At 42.5% G+C, this 15,862-nt stretch overlaps 1 protein-coding gene across 1 annotated transcript in view; it reads right to left on the reverse strand.

Moving 5' to 3' along the window:
* Positions 1-15,862, reverse strand: part of LOC111874945 (epithelial discoidin domain-containing receptor 1) — a gene marked incomplete at its 5' end in the record, with an annotated part of 554,089 nt that overhangs the window by 413,813 nt on the left and 124,414 nt on the right. The window contains 1 exon segment of the mRNA XM_023870830.2: positions 5,524-5,629. Coding sequence (XP_023726598.1) covers positions 5,524-5,629 — 106 coding nt within the window.

Here is a 15,862-nt window from a genome sequence, read left to right on the forward strand (position 1 = left end):
GTACTGCGCCCACTTCTGACCTATTGTACCAGCCCCAGATGATAGGTGAGGGTGATTGTGGTGCAATTGGTGGAATGAAGATTGGCAGGGGAAACTGAAGTACTCGGAGAAAACCTGCCTCAGCACCACTTTGTCTACTACAAATCCCACTTGACCAGACCCGGGATCGAACTCGGGCCGCCGCGGTGGGAAGCCAGTCACTAACCGCTTGAGCTATGGCGTGGCCTTGAGGTGATGGAATACTCGTACTTATTGACAGACACCATTAGACTCACAATCACCACCAGCGTAATATTACTACAGAACGGTAATACGTACATCTGTGTGGCGTATGTGAATTCCAGTGGATGTACGTTCTCTGAATACTGAGGATCGCTCATTGGACGGCTGCACGGAATGTGAGCTCGGCTAAGTCCATCGGAATTCGAGTCATATTATTGATGACGCAGTAAGACTGCTGGTCATGGTTACCCTGAATTTAATCATATAAACACGTAGCAGCACTGTAAATGCAACCCCGCGGAATAAAGGGGTAAATAACGACCTGGCCTTAATTCTATTTCCATTTTTACCATTCAGAAACTTGCTTTATTCTATACGTAACAACTGTTAACTGTGAATGCCGCGGTATTATGGGTTGTGATGCCGTGCAGAATGAAGATATCCCAGTGTTCTAGAGGAACATTCCGACTCAATCTTCGGGGGTGAAATATATATTACCGAAGAAATACATATTGTTGCAGATTGCTGCTGGTTTCTAACTTGGCTTTCTCATCGACCCTGAAGACGAATGAACATTATCATGATAATTTTTTAGGATTTTTTCGTTTGTAAGCCGAGATTAACTGCGCTGATCACGTGATACCCTCTATCAGCAAAATTTGGCACTAACTTCGCCGAGATCACTCGGTCGGTATAGATCGCTTGCGGACTACAGGCCACGGAGTTTATTTGTTTGTATTACTTAAAGTGATTTCTGAGAATGTATCTAAATAGAAGGCCTCATCTCTTGCTCATTCATCTCTTTGGGTTCCCAGGTCATAATCATCCCTGTATATATTAGCCAATTCTGTAACTGAAACGGGTAAAACATTATAAAATAACCTAATAACTTTATGAATTTTACTCTTCTCCTCAATACTGTGTTGAAATTACTTTTGATTTATGAATTCTTCAAGTTCCTTTCAATATAGATTTATATAACTGCAAAGTGTATTTATGTCTATATATGTGTGTGTGTGTGTGTGTGTGTTCCACCAAGCTGAATGAAAAATCAGCAGAATTAATAGGAAATTCTCTTCTGGCTATCCAGTGTCATTTGTACAATTAGCTTCCCGTGCTAGGGTCAAAATGGCGGTTACATCAGTATTGCATTAAAGATGCCTCGATTCAGCACCACCCCGGATATATGGAAGAATAACCCAAGTATAAATAATGGCGCCAAAGAATGAAAACAGATGAACACGTATATTCACACACAAGAAGTATGAGTACTGTTTCAGGAAAGAAAAAGATGGGAAGTAATTTTAAATAAAACATCATCCAGAAGCCCTGAAAAGAAACACAAAGAACAAGAATATGTATTAGGATGTTTGTTTCCAAAATGTACCATCGCTCGGCTCTCGAGCGTGCTTCAGTAGAACATCTATTTACAAACTCTGTGAAATGCAAATGAACATGTGTTCATGTATAATAAACCTAATGAATTTCATAAATGCACCTTATTTCACATAACGATACTTTAAATTCATAAAGAAATTATGTATGTGTTTTACAGATAGTTTTAAAAGTTCTCCTAGATGGCTCCACTAGCCTATGTCTGTTAGAAGAGATGTTTTTAATGTAAGCAGTGTACGAGGCGGAGGCGTATTGGGCTTGTGGCTTTTTTTTTTACTGCCAGCTCTAATAAATCAGAACCATGTATTACTGTCCAGATATCAGCTCTTTACGGGCAGGAGTGAAAGCCGAAATTCACAAAACTCCAAAATGCCGGCAGAAGAAGACAAAATGAATTGGCCGATTGCTGCATGTGAACAAGGATATTGGTTAGGTAATGGACGAATGCGTACGTAAAGGAAGTATTGGGGGGGGGGGGAATTCGTGTTTTGGAAATATATTCTACTAGCCCCAGGCTCGAAACAGTATGTATCCGGAATCCACCCTGAGAGGAAAACTTTGGTTAACAACATCAAAGGGAGCTTCTCCAAGCAGCAGTAGCCTTACAGAATAATCCTCAACCCCATACACTACAGGGGCAGCGGTACTTGGAAACGTATATGATCAAAGATGTGTATTATGATATTACACCAGACAAATCTAATCTAATAAATTACTCAGACTACACGTTACAAAGCATTCAAACAAGCAGTATAAAACAGTTTTTGTGACTTGTTACCTACCTACTGCATTTCGACGTACAAAAGGCGCTCTATAGCTGAAAAACAAACCGTGTCTTCAAGTTGAAGGTAAAATTTACATGCTTTAAATCACTATATAAATGAATAAACAATTTTAATTTAATTTGAATTAAATTACATAGGAGCACAAGTTCAAACAAGAGACTAAACACAGTTTATGTGACGGAATTTCTACCGTTTTTGGCATGCATCTTAATTATGTAAGACATGTGAAACAGAGTGGATGCATGTGTGCATCTTCACAGAGCCGCTACACTATTCAGAGATGTACTATTTAGAGAAATGCTACCGCATCGTATTAGTTTGACTGTGGTTTCATAATCTCCATTATGGAAATATCAAATCGAAATGTACAACCAACGCGAAAGGATTTATTTTCTATTCAAAAAGCAGTATTAAGAATCTGCTGGATGTCTTTTAAATCTTATATCATATTTCAGAATGACTACTTTTCAAATACGCATAAGTTTCATTGAAAGGCTTGAGTTCGTTCTGTAAAGTAAACCTAGACAACTTAGAATGCCGTCTTCTGGGATGTGGCGCCGTGTACATCTAGGGTAAACCGACGTTACGGCGCCACATCCTAGAAGACGGCATTCTACATAGTCACCGCCGTGAAAACCTCAGGTCTTACCTAAACAATTTATTTTGTGGTATGGTCTATGACACTAAATTCGCAAATAAATTAGGTACATGATCCTCAGTTACATTTGACAGTACCCCGTAGGTGGCTCACGTCTGCCTCCATCTATAGAAAACTGATTCTAGAGCACCATACCTAAGATAATGATGGATTTTGTGTATAAAGGTAAAAAAAAATTAAATCTATCCCTGTAACAGACCGTGGAAGCCCATAGGGTTTTGAGACGTCGAGGCTCCCCAATTTTGTCCAGAAAATCGCCCTTTACCACCAGGAAGATTCCTGGTAATTATTTCTGTTAGATGCTGAGTCGACCCCAGGGCCATAGTGCGGCTGGAAGGATTAGATAAACTGAAAACAAATTCACCCCATCGGGACTCGAATCCGCGACCATCCAGCTTGTAGCATAATGCTTCCACAAACTATGCTACCGCCTGCCGTGTGTGGTCGTCCACAAAGCAAGGCACATCTTTCATTTGGATATATTTATACTACAGATCTGTAATCTTCTTGGCTCTCAAAAAACACTTTAAAAAACGAAATAAAAAATGTGATTACAGCTGTGTCGTTTTAATCAGAGATACCTCAATACACTGAAATGGAACGCCTTTATATACCGACCGTAATCATAAGCATAATAATAAATCAATAAAGGCAAGTTATGAGATATAAACGAACAAACTTTGTTCTTTGAAATGGGAGTCTTTACTTGAGGCATATGGCAATCGTGAGTAATAGAACAAGAATGGATGGCTTTAACATGAACAAAAACGACAAGCAATTTCATAGAAAGCCTAATCAAAGAAATGGGAACTCATGATACAGTCATGCTAAAAGCTGTACAATTCTTGAGGGCAAAATAAAATGAAAACTGGAAGTTGAAACATAGAGGGGTTAGAAATGTTGGCATTATCAATATAAGGAGGGCCGGCCTCCTAATGGAATGGAAATACAGAGGATATGTGACGCTAGTGCCATTAATATCTTTGCTACCCTAAACGTGAGTTAAGCGTTCAATACACATGGAACAGAAGAACGAAAGGGAACCGTGAAGCACAGGACATTTTATTAAGCGTTTTCTTTTACACAGAGATAATTAAAATGTGATATTTTTGTTACATTTTTAATTTAAAGTTAAATTGGATGATATAGTTTCATAGCAGGACACGTGATCTCTGGATTTTCAGCAAAATGTGGTGGGGGGGGGTTGGCGTGTACAATTAAAACGAAGGTAAGGTAACGCCGACATGAAACTTCAGGAACTAACGACAGGTATCATATTTTAATGTGGAAATGAAACCCGAGTTAAATTAAAAATAATGAGGGGTCAGGACGACCGTAAGAAGTGTCAAGGGATGTGTCACTTTAAACAAAATTATAAATGAAGACAAGGTATAGGAATACGGCTAAGTATGGATTCAGTGAATGGAGAAAGAAAGGTTCTTTATATGGAAGGATGGCAATAGAATCATACGGCTTCTTTTTCCGTACAGAACAAAGGGTTAGGCCTACGTAGATATAAAACAGACCTATCGCTCATGACTATAAAACGGATTATGCTTAAGTGTAGACCGAAAATTGCACGCGATTAGGCCTACTCTAGAGTGTCAACTTGAAAATTAACGTGTCAAAACAGATTTAATTTTAACACTTTGAAGCCTAAAATGATCTCAGTAATATAGTTTTAACACAAGAAGCTCTGGGAAGAAATAATAGGTCTGCCAGGTAAGCTGCGGTTGGCCTCGCCAGCACAGTCATTTTTGGTTCCGAGTCCCTGCATCCCTTTATATGGGTCTGGTTATATATATATATCCTACAGTATATATTATATATAATATGTGAAAGGTTTCGTCAGTAAGTGTCTAAACTAACTACGTAATTAACGAGCTCTTCTTGAGAAGACCCCAGTTGTGCAGCTATTCAAGAATTTCCCAACATTTTATGGAACCAGAAAGCTCATTACCGCGTTCACAAGGGCCATCAACTGGTCCATATCACCCCATCCTATCTCTCTAAGATCCATTTTAATATAATCTAGTTAATAAGTATCTCATTTAATAAATACTATATACGGTCGCCAGAACCAGACACACTCTAATACAATCAGCTTCTAGGCTAAACAAAATACATCACTGTCGGTTTTATTTCAATTCTTTGTCGAATATATCGTTGTAGTAGGAAATAGGGTAAGCTGCCCTCAACTATTAGGTAGGCCGCACACCGGTCTGAGTCATGATGCTGACGTCAGCTTCATGCTGACGAATCACGAATGATGCGTCTTTTGTCTCATGTCTTTATGCTTGTCTTGACGCATTTGGTTTGCGGCCGCCCTCAGTCATCGGAGTCTCCATTCACAGAGGCTTCGAAAGAGCTTAGCGAATCGGCAGTAGAGTGGACAGGAGTCAACCAATGCAAAACAGACCTCTCTCCCGCAGGACGCATCCTGCACTGCATGTGAGTACTCACCGAGCATTCTGAGGGCCCACGGACTTGGCCTCGTACGACGAACTTGCTGTGATGGCGGTGTCCGGAATTCGTCCTTCTTCCATACCCAACGCAGCCCGACACTCTCCTGAAACATTACAAATTTGATCACACACGTCGCTTTTGAAAATGAAATTCCACAGAACCCGAGACACCGCAAGTTTCTGTTTGTACTTAATTTGAAAACTGGTTGCAGAATTAATTTTAGCGCCTGTTTTTCTTTCATAAGACATATAAAGCACATAAATAAACAAATTAAGGACACAGAGACAAAAAGGCGATCTCATAAGCCTCCAAATAAAAATTAAGAGGGGACACAGTCAGACAGACGGCAAAGTAATCTTCTAAGCCCTATAATCCTAAAAATTATGGGGATATACAGACAGATGGGCAGAAACAGGAAGATACACAGAGAGACAGACAGATATACAGAAATTAATACATAGACAGACATCAAGGTAACCACATAAGCCTCCTTTTATTTTTTCAAAATAAGGAAACTAGGCTACAAATGCGGTATATTTCTGGGTTTGTGTCAACAGAGAAGGAAGACGTAAATCGCACAGAAGGAATGCAGTTTATTGCTGAGGATTGCTCATACTGTTCTTCACTTTGCTCTTCTTACGATGTTTCGAAGGTACATGATACTTCCATCTTCAGGATCGAAATGAATTAAACTGAGAACTGTTTATGTATATACTCGTACAGGGGTTTAGTTCAACAGATAAAATGGGGAAAACTTGGAAGGGCGAAAGCTTGGAAACACCACCTGTTGATGGTTTTTTCTGCATTTCGTGGCTCTGCTACGGGCCGTTTTACAACACCTTCCTACCTACAGTCCCTAATGACCCTGACTGGGTAGTATGCTCCACAGATCATAAAAGAAATGAAGATAGTTTGAGTAGAACTCACCGTCCTCTCGTCAGAGAGGGTGCCCAAAGTGAATAGGACAGTAACAGTCAAACAGAAACTAACATCCGGTGATGAGCCCCAGAAGGGGCTGGACACCAAGACAGACAGACTGACTGCCCGTAAATTGACTTTGACTTTAAGGCAGAAAGCAAACATAATATCCAAACTAAAACCCAACAAAAATGTCGCCTTTCCACAGCACAGGAGGGCAGTCAACTTATAGATACAATGGGCAGCGTAATGGGGGAAGAGAAAAACACTCTTTTAACTCCAGCACTACCTTGCCACATTCCTGAGTACAGTTTACCTTCATACCGGGTTGATATACGGCACTACAAGTACTGCACTTCACAGAATATGTTACTGACAAGCTCAATGGGCATGCATGTACTGCAGCCATATTCCGTGACGTGTACAAAGCATAGGGCAACGGTCTGGACAACAGAGCTCATATACAAGCTACACGCAGCTGGAATACCGGACTCCAGTCTTCTTCTTCTTCTTCTTCTTCTTCTTCTTCTTCTTCTTCTAGCATAATATCTTACTGATCGCAAGTTTAGAGCCAAAATGAAAGGAATATTTTCCGGCTGGAAACCAATAAGTGCAGGCGTGCCCCCAGGGCGCCGTCCTGGCTCCCTTACTATATAGTATACGTAGTATATGTAGCACATAGAGCTACTAGAAGATCGGGAATAGACAAGTCGCAGACAACACAGCAGCATACACATCCAATACAAACATCAATTACGCAGTTAACAAACTGCAGAGGTATATACAAATCTGCTCTTAAATCATGGCTATACACATGGGAAATAATAATTACTGCAATAATATTCATGAAAAGGAGGCAAGTGGCCATAAATAGGCTAAAACCATTCGAACAAGAACGGCAGAAGCGAAATACTTGGGCATATACCTCGAAAGGAGCTGGACATGGAAAGTTCACGTTAAAGCTATGGAAAATAAAGCAATGAAATGTTTTGTGTCGCTCTACTCCATCTTTAAATGTCCAGCTCATAACAGGAAATTATTTATACAAATCACTAATGTCCCATTCTACTGTATGGAGTTCCCGCATTGAGCTGTGAGGCCACAAGCAATATGAAGAGGTTGCAAGTCATTCAGAACAAAATTAACCAGAGCATCTATGACGGGGAGAGGAGTGCCTCAAACATATCAATCCACATAGCGCTAGGAATCACATCCTAAAATGAAGAGATTAAAAGAGCATCCTCGTAGCGTAGGTGGTTAAGGCACTCTGTTACAAGCCGGAATGTCGCAGGCTCAAGTCCCGACGACGTGAATATTGTTCAGTTTACCTAATCCTTCCAGTCGCATTATGGCCCTGAGGTCCACTCAGCCTCTAAGAGAAATGAGTACCAGGAATCTTACTGGAGGTANATTTACCTAATCCTGAGGTCGACTCAGCCTCTAAGAGAAATGAGTACCAGAAATCTTACTGGGGGTAAAGGGCGGCCTGCCGGCGCGTAAGACTGACAATATCACAGTCATCTGTGAGCAGACTATCAAAACAAAATGTGGGAGCCTCGACGTCTTACAACCCTATGGTCCTCCACGGCCTGTTAGATGGATAGCTTTACTTTTTTGTCTTTATCCTCAAAGCTATATAAACGCATCAGCCAACACGACAACCCGATCATAGAGGTACTAGGATATTATGACATCCACATGTACTACTCCTACACGAGGCCGAAGGGACCTTACGTTTACAGACCACACATGCAGACTACCTACCAGTGACGCACAACTGTTGCAGTGGCAGCTTACAGCAATAGCAACACCAGAGTGGACCTATCTGAAAAGCCAGGGTCCCCTGACTGACTGATGATTGTATAACTACACAGCATAATCCAGCCGAAGAACTTTATATGGGCCCAGTCGAAGGTAAGTTACAGCAGAAGAAACAAAACTAGTCAGATAACGTTGAAAGGACGAATAACATCAGACACCCGGAATATTTGAACAAGAAGTGTTTTAATGAAGACATATCATACATCGTGACCAACGACAGAGATGTGTTAGTGACCTAATTTGGAACATGAGTACCCACCGAAATTCAAACATGAATACGAAAATCACTCAAATAAAGCGCGGCCGGCGCGTAAGGCTGACAAAACCTTACCGCCATCTTTGAGCCGATTGTCTAGACAGTGTGGGACCCCCAAAGTCTCACAACCCTATGGGCCTTCACGGCCTGTTACAGGGATAGCTTTGCTTTACTTTACTTAACTTTACTTTACTTACTCTACAATTACACTGTTAAGCGGAATATATTGTGGCGTGCTTCCTAAAAGCCGGACTATATGACGTCCATTGCTGCGCAACGGCTGCAATGGGAACGCATATATAAGCGGCAACAAATACATGGAAAGACAAACACCTAGACAACAGAGACTAGATTCTTGAGTTCCCACGGCAGCGAATATACCAGCTAACAAATATTCTAGCCAACGTGCGAAAGAGAACCCTTCGACAAGCTGTTCTCTCAGCGGTACGCGAAGAGCTATTTAAGAGGGTAGAAGATAAGAGAGCCCCGTGTGGAGGCGGGGTCGAATACCTCCACCGTGACCCTTCAAGTCGTAGGAGGCGACGAAAAGGGAAGTCTCAAATCTGAGACAGTAAAATATGGTCGCGAGTCTCAAGGGACTCGAACCCGAGAAAGACTGCGCTGGCAAGGGCCAGCAGCATATATAGAAGACAGACCCGTCCTCTCGTCAGAGAGGGCGCCACATAAAAGCAAGACCGTAAATGTCGAACAGTAATAAATATCCGGTCATGAGCCCCAGGTGGGGCTCGACACCAAGACTTACTGACTGACTGACCGTCAGTCGCAATGTGACTTCGACTTCGACTTCGAGAGCAGTTTAGTTCAGATCCGACGAGAGATACGGGAAGAACCAAAAGCAAAGGCACTTCACTGAGAAGAGCGGCGCAAAAGTGTACCCGTTGCAGAGGAAACGCGAAGAGACGACGGACTAATCAGGTCAATTCGTCTGAAAGGTGTTATTTGATAGTGATTTTAATTGTGAGTGTAAACGAGTAATTCTCCATTAATAATTAATTATTATTATTAATTATTAATTATTTGTCACGGAACCCCGGACAAGTGGCAATATCTTCAAGAACACTTGACGCCCACACAGTATTACAGGAGCGCAATTAGGCACCAGTTTCAGGGACAACTGAATTAAGTTTCAAATGTTGCAGCGTGCTCACCTCTTATCACAAGAATGGGAGATGGACCTTTTTTTTCGAAATCCACACAAATTTAAAGCGAAAATATGCATTTCATCTTTCGCTTTTCTTCTTGGCTACTTCACGACACTGCCAGTAGCTAGACCACATAGCGTCGAATGGAAGGACAACAAACGAATGATGAGCTGAAAAATGTATGAAAGGAAGCGGCCGTGGCCTAATTAAAGTTATATCTCAGTATTGTGACGTATAACCCGTTTTAAGCAATGACCCTGTAAACAACGTCCGATGCTACCTAACGCCCGCAGCAATAGAATGGTGTTTTCTACATGGTCCTCGCCGCTACCGTTGCTATGCAGGGCGCGGTAAACACGCCTCTATAGCAATATAGGGGCTGTATTCTGCGTGGTCCGTGCCGAGGAGTTCTCTTGAAGGCAACTGGCGCCACAGTGCAGTTGAGAGTTCAGATGTGGAGTGTTAACCAGCGGGCAACGGCGTTACAACGGAAGCTGAAGAACTCCCATTGACAATATTCGTTACCAGGAAACGTCTGGTGTAAATATTGCGGAGAAACAGGCATTGTTCACAGCTGTTACGAAGCAACGACCAGTGAAAGCACACTGAAAAGACGTAGCGTGGAGTGATTTGTAGTGTGGATATCAGCAATAGTGTTATAGTTATTTGTGGTTACGACCTGAAAGTGGCCAATAAATCTATTCACCAATCCAAACCCCGTCTACAGTCATCCCCAAGTTGTGATATTATACCTGAGAGAGGGAGGGAAATTAGGAAAAAAATCTTTTGTCAGGTTAGCCAGTGGTCCAACCGAGACCTTAACCAAGTACCACCCGAAAAGAGTCTGGAACGTTACCACTATACCAACCCGCTCGGCCATTTTATCTTTCAAAGAACCAACTGTTCCTGGTATAATGAAAATAAACACACGCACTAGCTGTACCTGACATCATCATATAAGGTTATGCGACATTGTCTGCTTTGTATACATTAACGGCAGCGAAATATCCGTGCTGTTGGTCTATTACAGTAGGCTGAAAGGGTGGCTGTAAAACGTCACAAATAATTACCAACTGACTCTTAAGAATGCGCTGGGGAAGCTTTATTAGAACAGCAAATGTGACTCACTGGCATATAACGTAATGATGATACAACATATACACCATTTGGTGTAAAACCCACACAACAACCCTTCGACGTGTCTGCAATCTCTCTCCTGCCCCCTCCCCCCCTACACATGGCACTACAGCAGTGGTAATTCTATTTGCACATCAGGACCGAAGAAAAGAAACGACTTTAATTAATTTATTGAGTTTCATTTACCTTATGAGGTCCGCCATCTCCGCATGCTCCTCGCAGTCTCGGCTGCATGTTGCTATGAGCGCGTCACTAGCATTCGCCCCTCTTCTATCGTACGTGTCCCCCAAGCAACTGCTTAGCTGGCGTGTAGTTGGTCTACGTAAGCACTCTCCTAGTGCAACCTAATTCTAGCAACTGCTGACCAGTCTCTCACCGATAAAAGTTCTGTCGATCTAAGGCCCTTTGCACACTGGGCCACCGTGGTCGCGCAACCATGTGCACCGTTGCGTTTACATGGACCTTTTACACTGAGCGATTTGTGGTGAACAGAAGGGCCACGCCATAGCTCAAGCGGTTAGTCGCTGTCTTCCCACCGTGGCGGCCCGGGTTGGATCCCGGGTCTGGTCAAGTGGGATTTGTGGTGGACAAAGTGACGCTGGGGCGGGTTTTCTCCGAGTACTTCGGTTTCCCCTGCCAATCTACATTCCACCAATTACTCCACAATCACCCTCACCTATCATCTGGGGCTGGTATAATAGGCCAGAATTGGCCGCAGTACAAGGGACTTAGTCCCACCCCACTAGCAATAAAAAAAGAGACATGAACAGTCTTGGCCCGCTCGAACATTTGGTTCATAGGTTCGAATCCCACTCCAGGCATGGATGTCTCTATGCGTTTATTCTGTGTTCTTGTTCTTCTGTGCATATGTAGAGGCCTTGCGACAGGCTGATCCCCCGTACAGTGAGTTCTACTGACTGTGTATAAGAATAATAAACTGAGAAGCTACCAAGACCCAACAAAGGTCTGTAGAGCCATAGATACAGAGATGAGTTATACACTACAGGAATGGCAATTTAAGTGGGTTCCTGGAATTTAGGATCAGGGAGTCAAAATCCGGCACCTACAATATACATTTTAATGGACCTAATAACACGTACAAAGTATTAACTATAACCTTGAAGTGGTAACTTAAAGAAAGGACATCTTGAAGAATACGCCGTTATAGACAGACTTCGTACGTAATGTTGCTGATTTTTTTTCTTTCGCGCTACAGCCCCAATTTGGGCCTTGGCCTACCTCAATGAAACTCTCCGATTCACTTTGATTTACTAGATCTCAGATAGTCGGTAGGACTCCTTGGGCGGTGATCAGCTCGTCGCAAAGCCTCTACCTGTACACTAACACAGAAAAACACACAAACACTAAACCTCTATGCCCTGAGAGGGATTCGAACCAACGATACCGGCTTCCTAGCGACCAAAGACAGTGCATGCCTTAGACCGCTCGGCTACCGTGACCGGCCAATGTTGCCGATTACTGGAAGGAAATTTAATTAAGATCCTTATTCCTGTTTTACTTCTGGGAAGACATTTAGGAAAGTTGTCAGCTGCGCCACGTGCCCCGGTTCAATTAACAGAGGCCCAGAATTACAAGATAAAACTGAAAGTTTGCAAAAGGGAATTAAAAATGCACCACGACAGCAATTTTTATTATTATCCCTGCTTTGTAAACTTCCAACAGGAGATTTCACTCGACTGGATCCATTCTATCTATCCCCCCTTCAAAATCTGCAGTTGAAGCTGAAATTTCTGGTAGCTTAAAAAAAATAAACACAGAACTGCACGACGGCTTGTGCATACATGATTCAAAATAATAGACTCTACCCAAAAATCCTCTACTGGTTAAAAAATCGCTTTAAAGGCATTTCTTGTTTCCCCATTTAGAGAGCGTACTAATCTCTCCACTTCGGTTTCGTAGCTAGAATTCCTCCCCTTGCGTATTTTTGCTTGCATATTATAAACTAAAATCCCAAAGCTACACAAACTCGATTCTCAATGGCTGAATCGGTCATTTTGAAACAGCAAAGGCAACACCGTTATCTTGCAACAAAAACGGTCCGTCAATGGAATCCGATATCTGCTGGAACCGTTGCGCTCTTCCCAGCGCTCTGGTATGCATGGGATGTACACCTCTTCACTTCCCAATAAACAGAGTACGGGAATTTACAGAAGAAAATTAAAAAAGTTAAAAATTTAAACACACAATAGTGGGATTGTTATTTTGTGTGTGTGCGTGTGTGGGGGGGGGGTTATTCGATACTCGCTCTGACAAAGGACTTTTGCTTTGTTTGTTCCATTGTCATTGTACCGCGTGATATGTCACAAACTGCGTACAAAAGAAACACACTCCTTTTAAGGACTGCAGTATTTAATATAAACCCCATACATACTTCCTAGATTGCGGTCCCTGCCCTATTCATAGTACCAACTTATACAGCTTTACTTAATTTTCACGGGTAGAAAAAAAATGTGCCGATCACAGTGGCCGCGCGTTTTATAGCACGAATCGTCTTCGCCCGCTCGAAAACTGAGGTCGTGGGTTCGAATACCATTCAAAGCATGCATGTCTGGGTACGTTTATTCTGTGTCTATGTTGTTCTGTGTGTTAGTAGCGGCCTTGCGACGGGCTGATCCCTCGTCCAAGGACTCCTACAGCGTACAGATTACAAACTGAAAAAGCGGCCAAGGTCCACGAGGGCTGTAAGCCATAGACGCACAGATAGAAAGATAGAAGAAAGTTGTCCCTGTGCTTAATTAATTAAACACTATACCATGAAGACGCATTGGGGAATGGATGTATAGATTCATGCTTCATGCCCCGATCGCTTTACCGCTCGGTACCCACTCGGTAGGAGGCTGCGTGGGCCCCAGGGCCGGTCCGGATGACGTGGAGAGGATGAAAACCCTGACCCCTACCGGGACTCGAACTCCGACCACTCGGCCGTTCAGCCTATAGCCAGTCACTATACCGACTGCGCTAGGCCATGCCATAGCTCAGGCCGTTAGTCTCCGGCTTCTCACCGAGGAGGCCCGGGTTCGAGCCCAGTTAGGGTCATATGGGATTTGTGGTGGACAAAGTGGCATTGGGGCAGGTTTTCTCCGAGTACTTGCGTTTCACTTGCCAATTCTCATTCCATCGATTGCTTCACCACACTCATCACTTATCTTATCCGGGGCTGGTACAAGAGGTCAATTAGTGGCCTACGTACCAAGTGGACTCAGTCTCACTCCACCCCAAGAGACTAAACAAAAATACCAACTGCGCTATTCCGGCATCCTGATTTTCACATGCTGAATAATTTAACACTCGACATAATTATTTAGGATCAAATAGGAATTTAACCGACACACCTTATCCACCCCTTCATTACACACGTACCATAGAAAAAAAATCCCTGCGGATGGAAAGAATTACGAAGCTCACCGCTTCTTCTTTTCTGTCTATATTACATTATTAGCCTCCAACACCCCATGACGTATGTCAGCCGGCCCAAAGCTACTTGTCACTAATAATAATCATCGCATGATTAACGCTACCAATGTTCTTGTGAAGAGAAGGAGAGAGACTCGCAGGCTCTCCAGGTAGGTGGGGAAAATATGGTTCTACTTTCCATGGTCACAGTATAGGCCCATAGATAGCGTGGTACCGATCACGCTAGCGGAGCAATCGACTGAGCCGATGTACTCGGTACGGGGCGTAAAAAAAAGTAAAAGTAAAGCTATCCCCTGTGACAGACCGTGAAGGCCCATAGGGTTGTGAGACGTTGAGGGTCCCACATTATCTAGACAATCGGCTAAAAGATGGCAGCAAGGTTGTCAGCTTTACGCGCCGGCCGCGCTTTACTCCCAAGAAAAATTATTTAAATGATTCTTGGTACTCATTTCTGTTAGAGGCTGAGTAAACCCCAGGGCCTAGTGCGGCTGGAAGGATTAGGTCAACTGAAAAAAAAATCTAATTACCTCATCGGGACTTGCCCCATTGCGTTACAATTATAACTGTCAAATTTTAATTATAAATTTCGTTCAAAAATACGTTAAAAACTAAATTCCAAGTAGTATAAAATATGTTTTTTTATGGTCTATCAGATGAAACCCGTCAAGGATGAAAGATTAAAAATGAGAGAAAAAACATTTATCAATCACACTGGAAGGAGTTGATAACCTTTATAATATTGATTTGTTTATTACAGAACTGTTGTGTCGGCTGGTACTTAAGAATGCCGCACATAAATTTGTAACTATAAGGTCCAATCATGATTCACTCCACTAGGAAGAGCAAATGCTTATGTTACATCGCGGGCACTAAAGTATTTTCTGACGTCAAGTACATGATATGTGCAGTATCCGATAAAATATTTTTCTCAGTAATTATAAAAAGACCGTATTTGACTAATCACAATAACTTGTACAAATGTAGATTTTAAAGGGTTCTGACAAAGGTGTATAACATTCAGAATTACTGGGTTTTTGGACTTTGTCCATCGTCCGCTATTCTAGAAACTAGAAAACACGTCGACTTTTCGGAAACTGAATCTGTTTGCGTCCTCAGGTGAGGGCTAGACACCTACTCGATTTCGTCCTTTAGAAAGAGCTAGCCTCAGTGGACCAGTGACTGAGGTTAGTTCTTTCTAAGGGACCAAACTGAGGTGTCTTCCTCCCCCCCCCCTCACTTGAGGACGCAAACAGATCCACTCTCCGAAACGTTGTGTTCTCTAGTTTCTCGAATATCGGACGATGGACAAAGTCCAAACACCCAGCATTTTTGAGTGTTGTACAAATGTATTTTATTCTTATCATTATAGATACTGATGCCGGAAGCAGCGTCATCAGCAGCGACTTGAAGCACAGAGCAAATGATGCTCGAGATGGTTCAAGTTCGTATAGCAACAGGCGTGACCAGGCTATTGTACTGCGATGTGGAAAGCAAATGGAAAAACTACCACATTATCACTTTTCCTGGATAGTCTCTTTCCAAAAACAGAAGATCACATTAAGTGGAGGAACTGTTTTGGAAGAGACTGTGGACCTGTCGTCTCGTC

This window comes from Cryptotermes secundus, unplaced genomic scaffold (assembly GCF_002891405.2).
Source record: "Cryptotermes secundus unplaced genomic scaffold, Csec_1.0 scaffold661, whole genome shotgun sequence".
Taxonomy (NCBI): Eukaryota; Metazoa; Arthropoda; class Insecta; order Blattodea; family Kalotermitidae; genus Cryptotermes; species Cryptotermes secundus.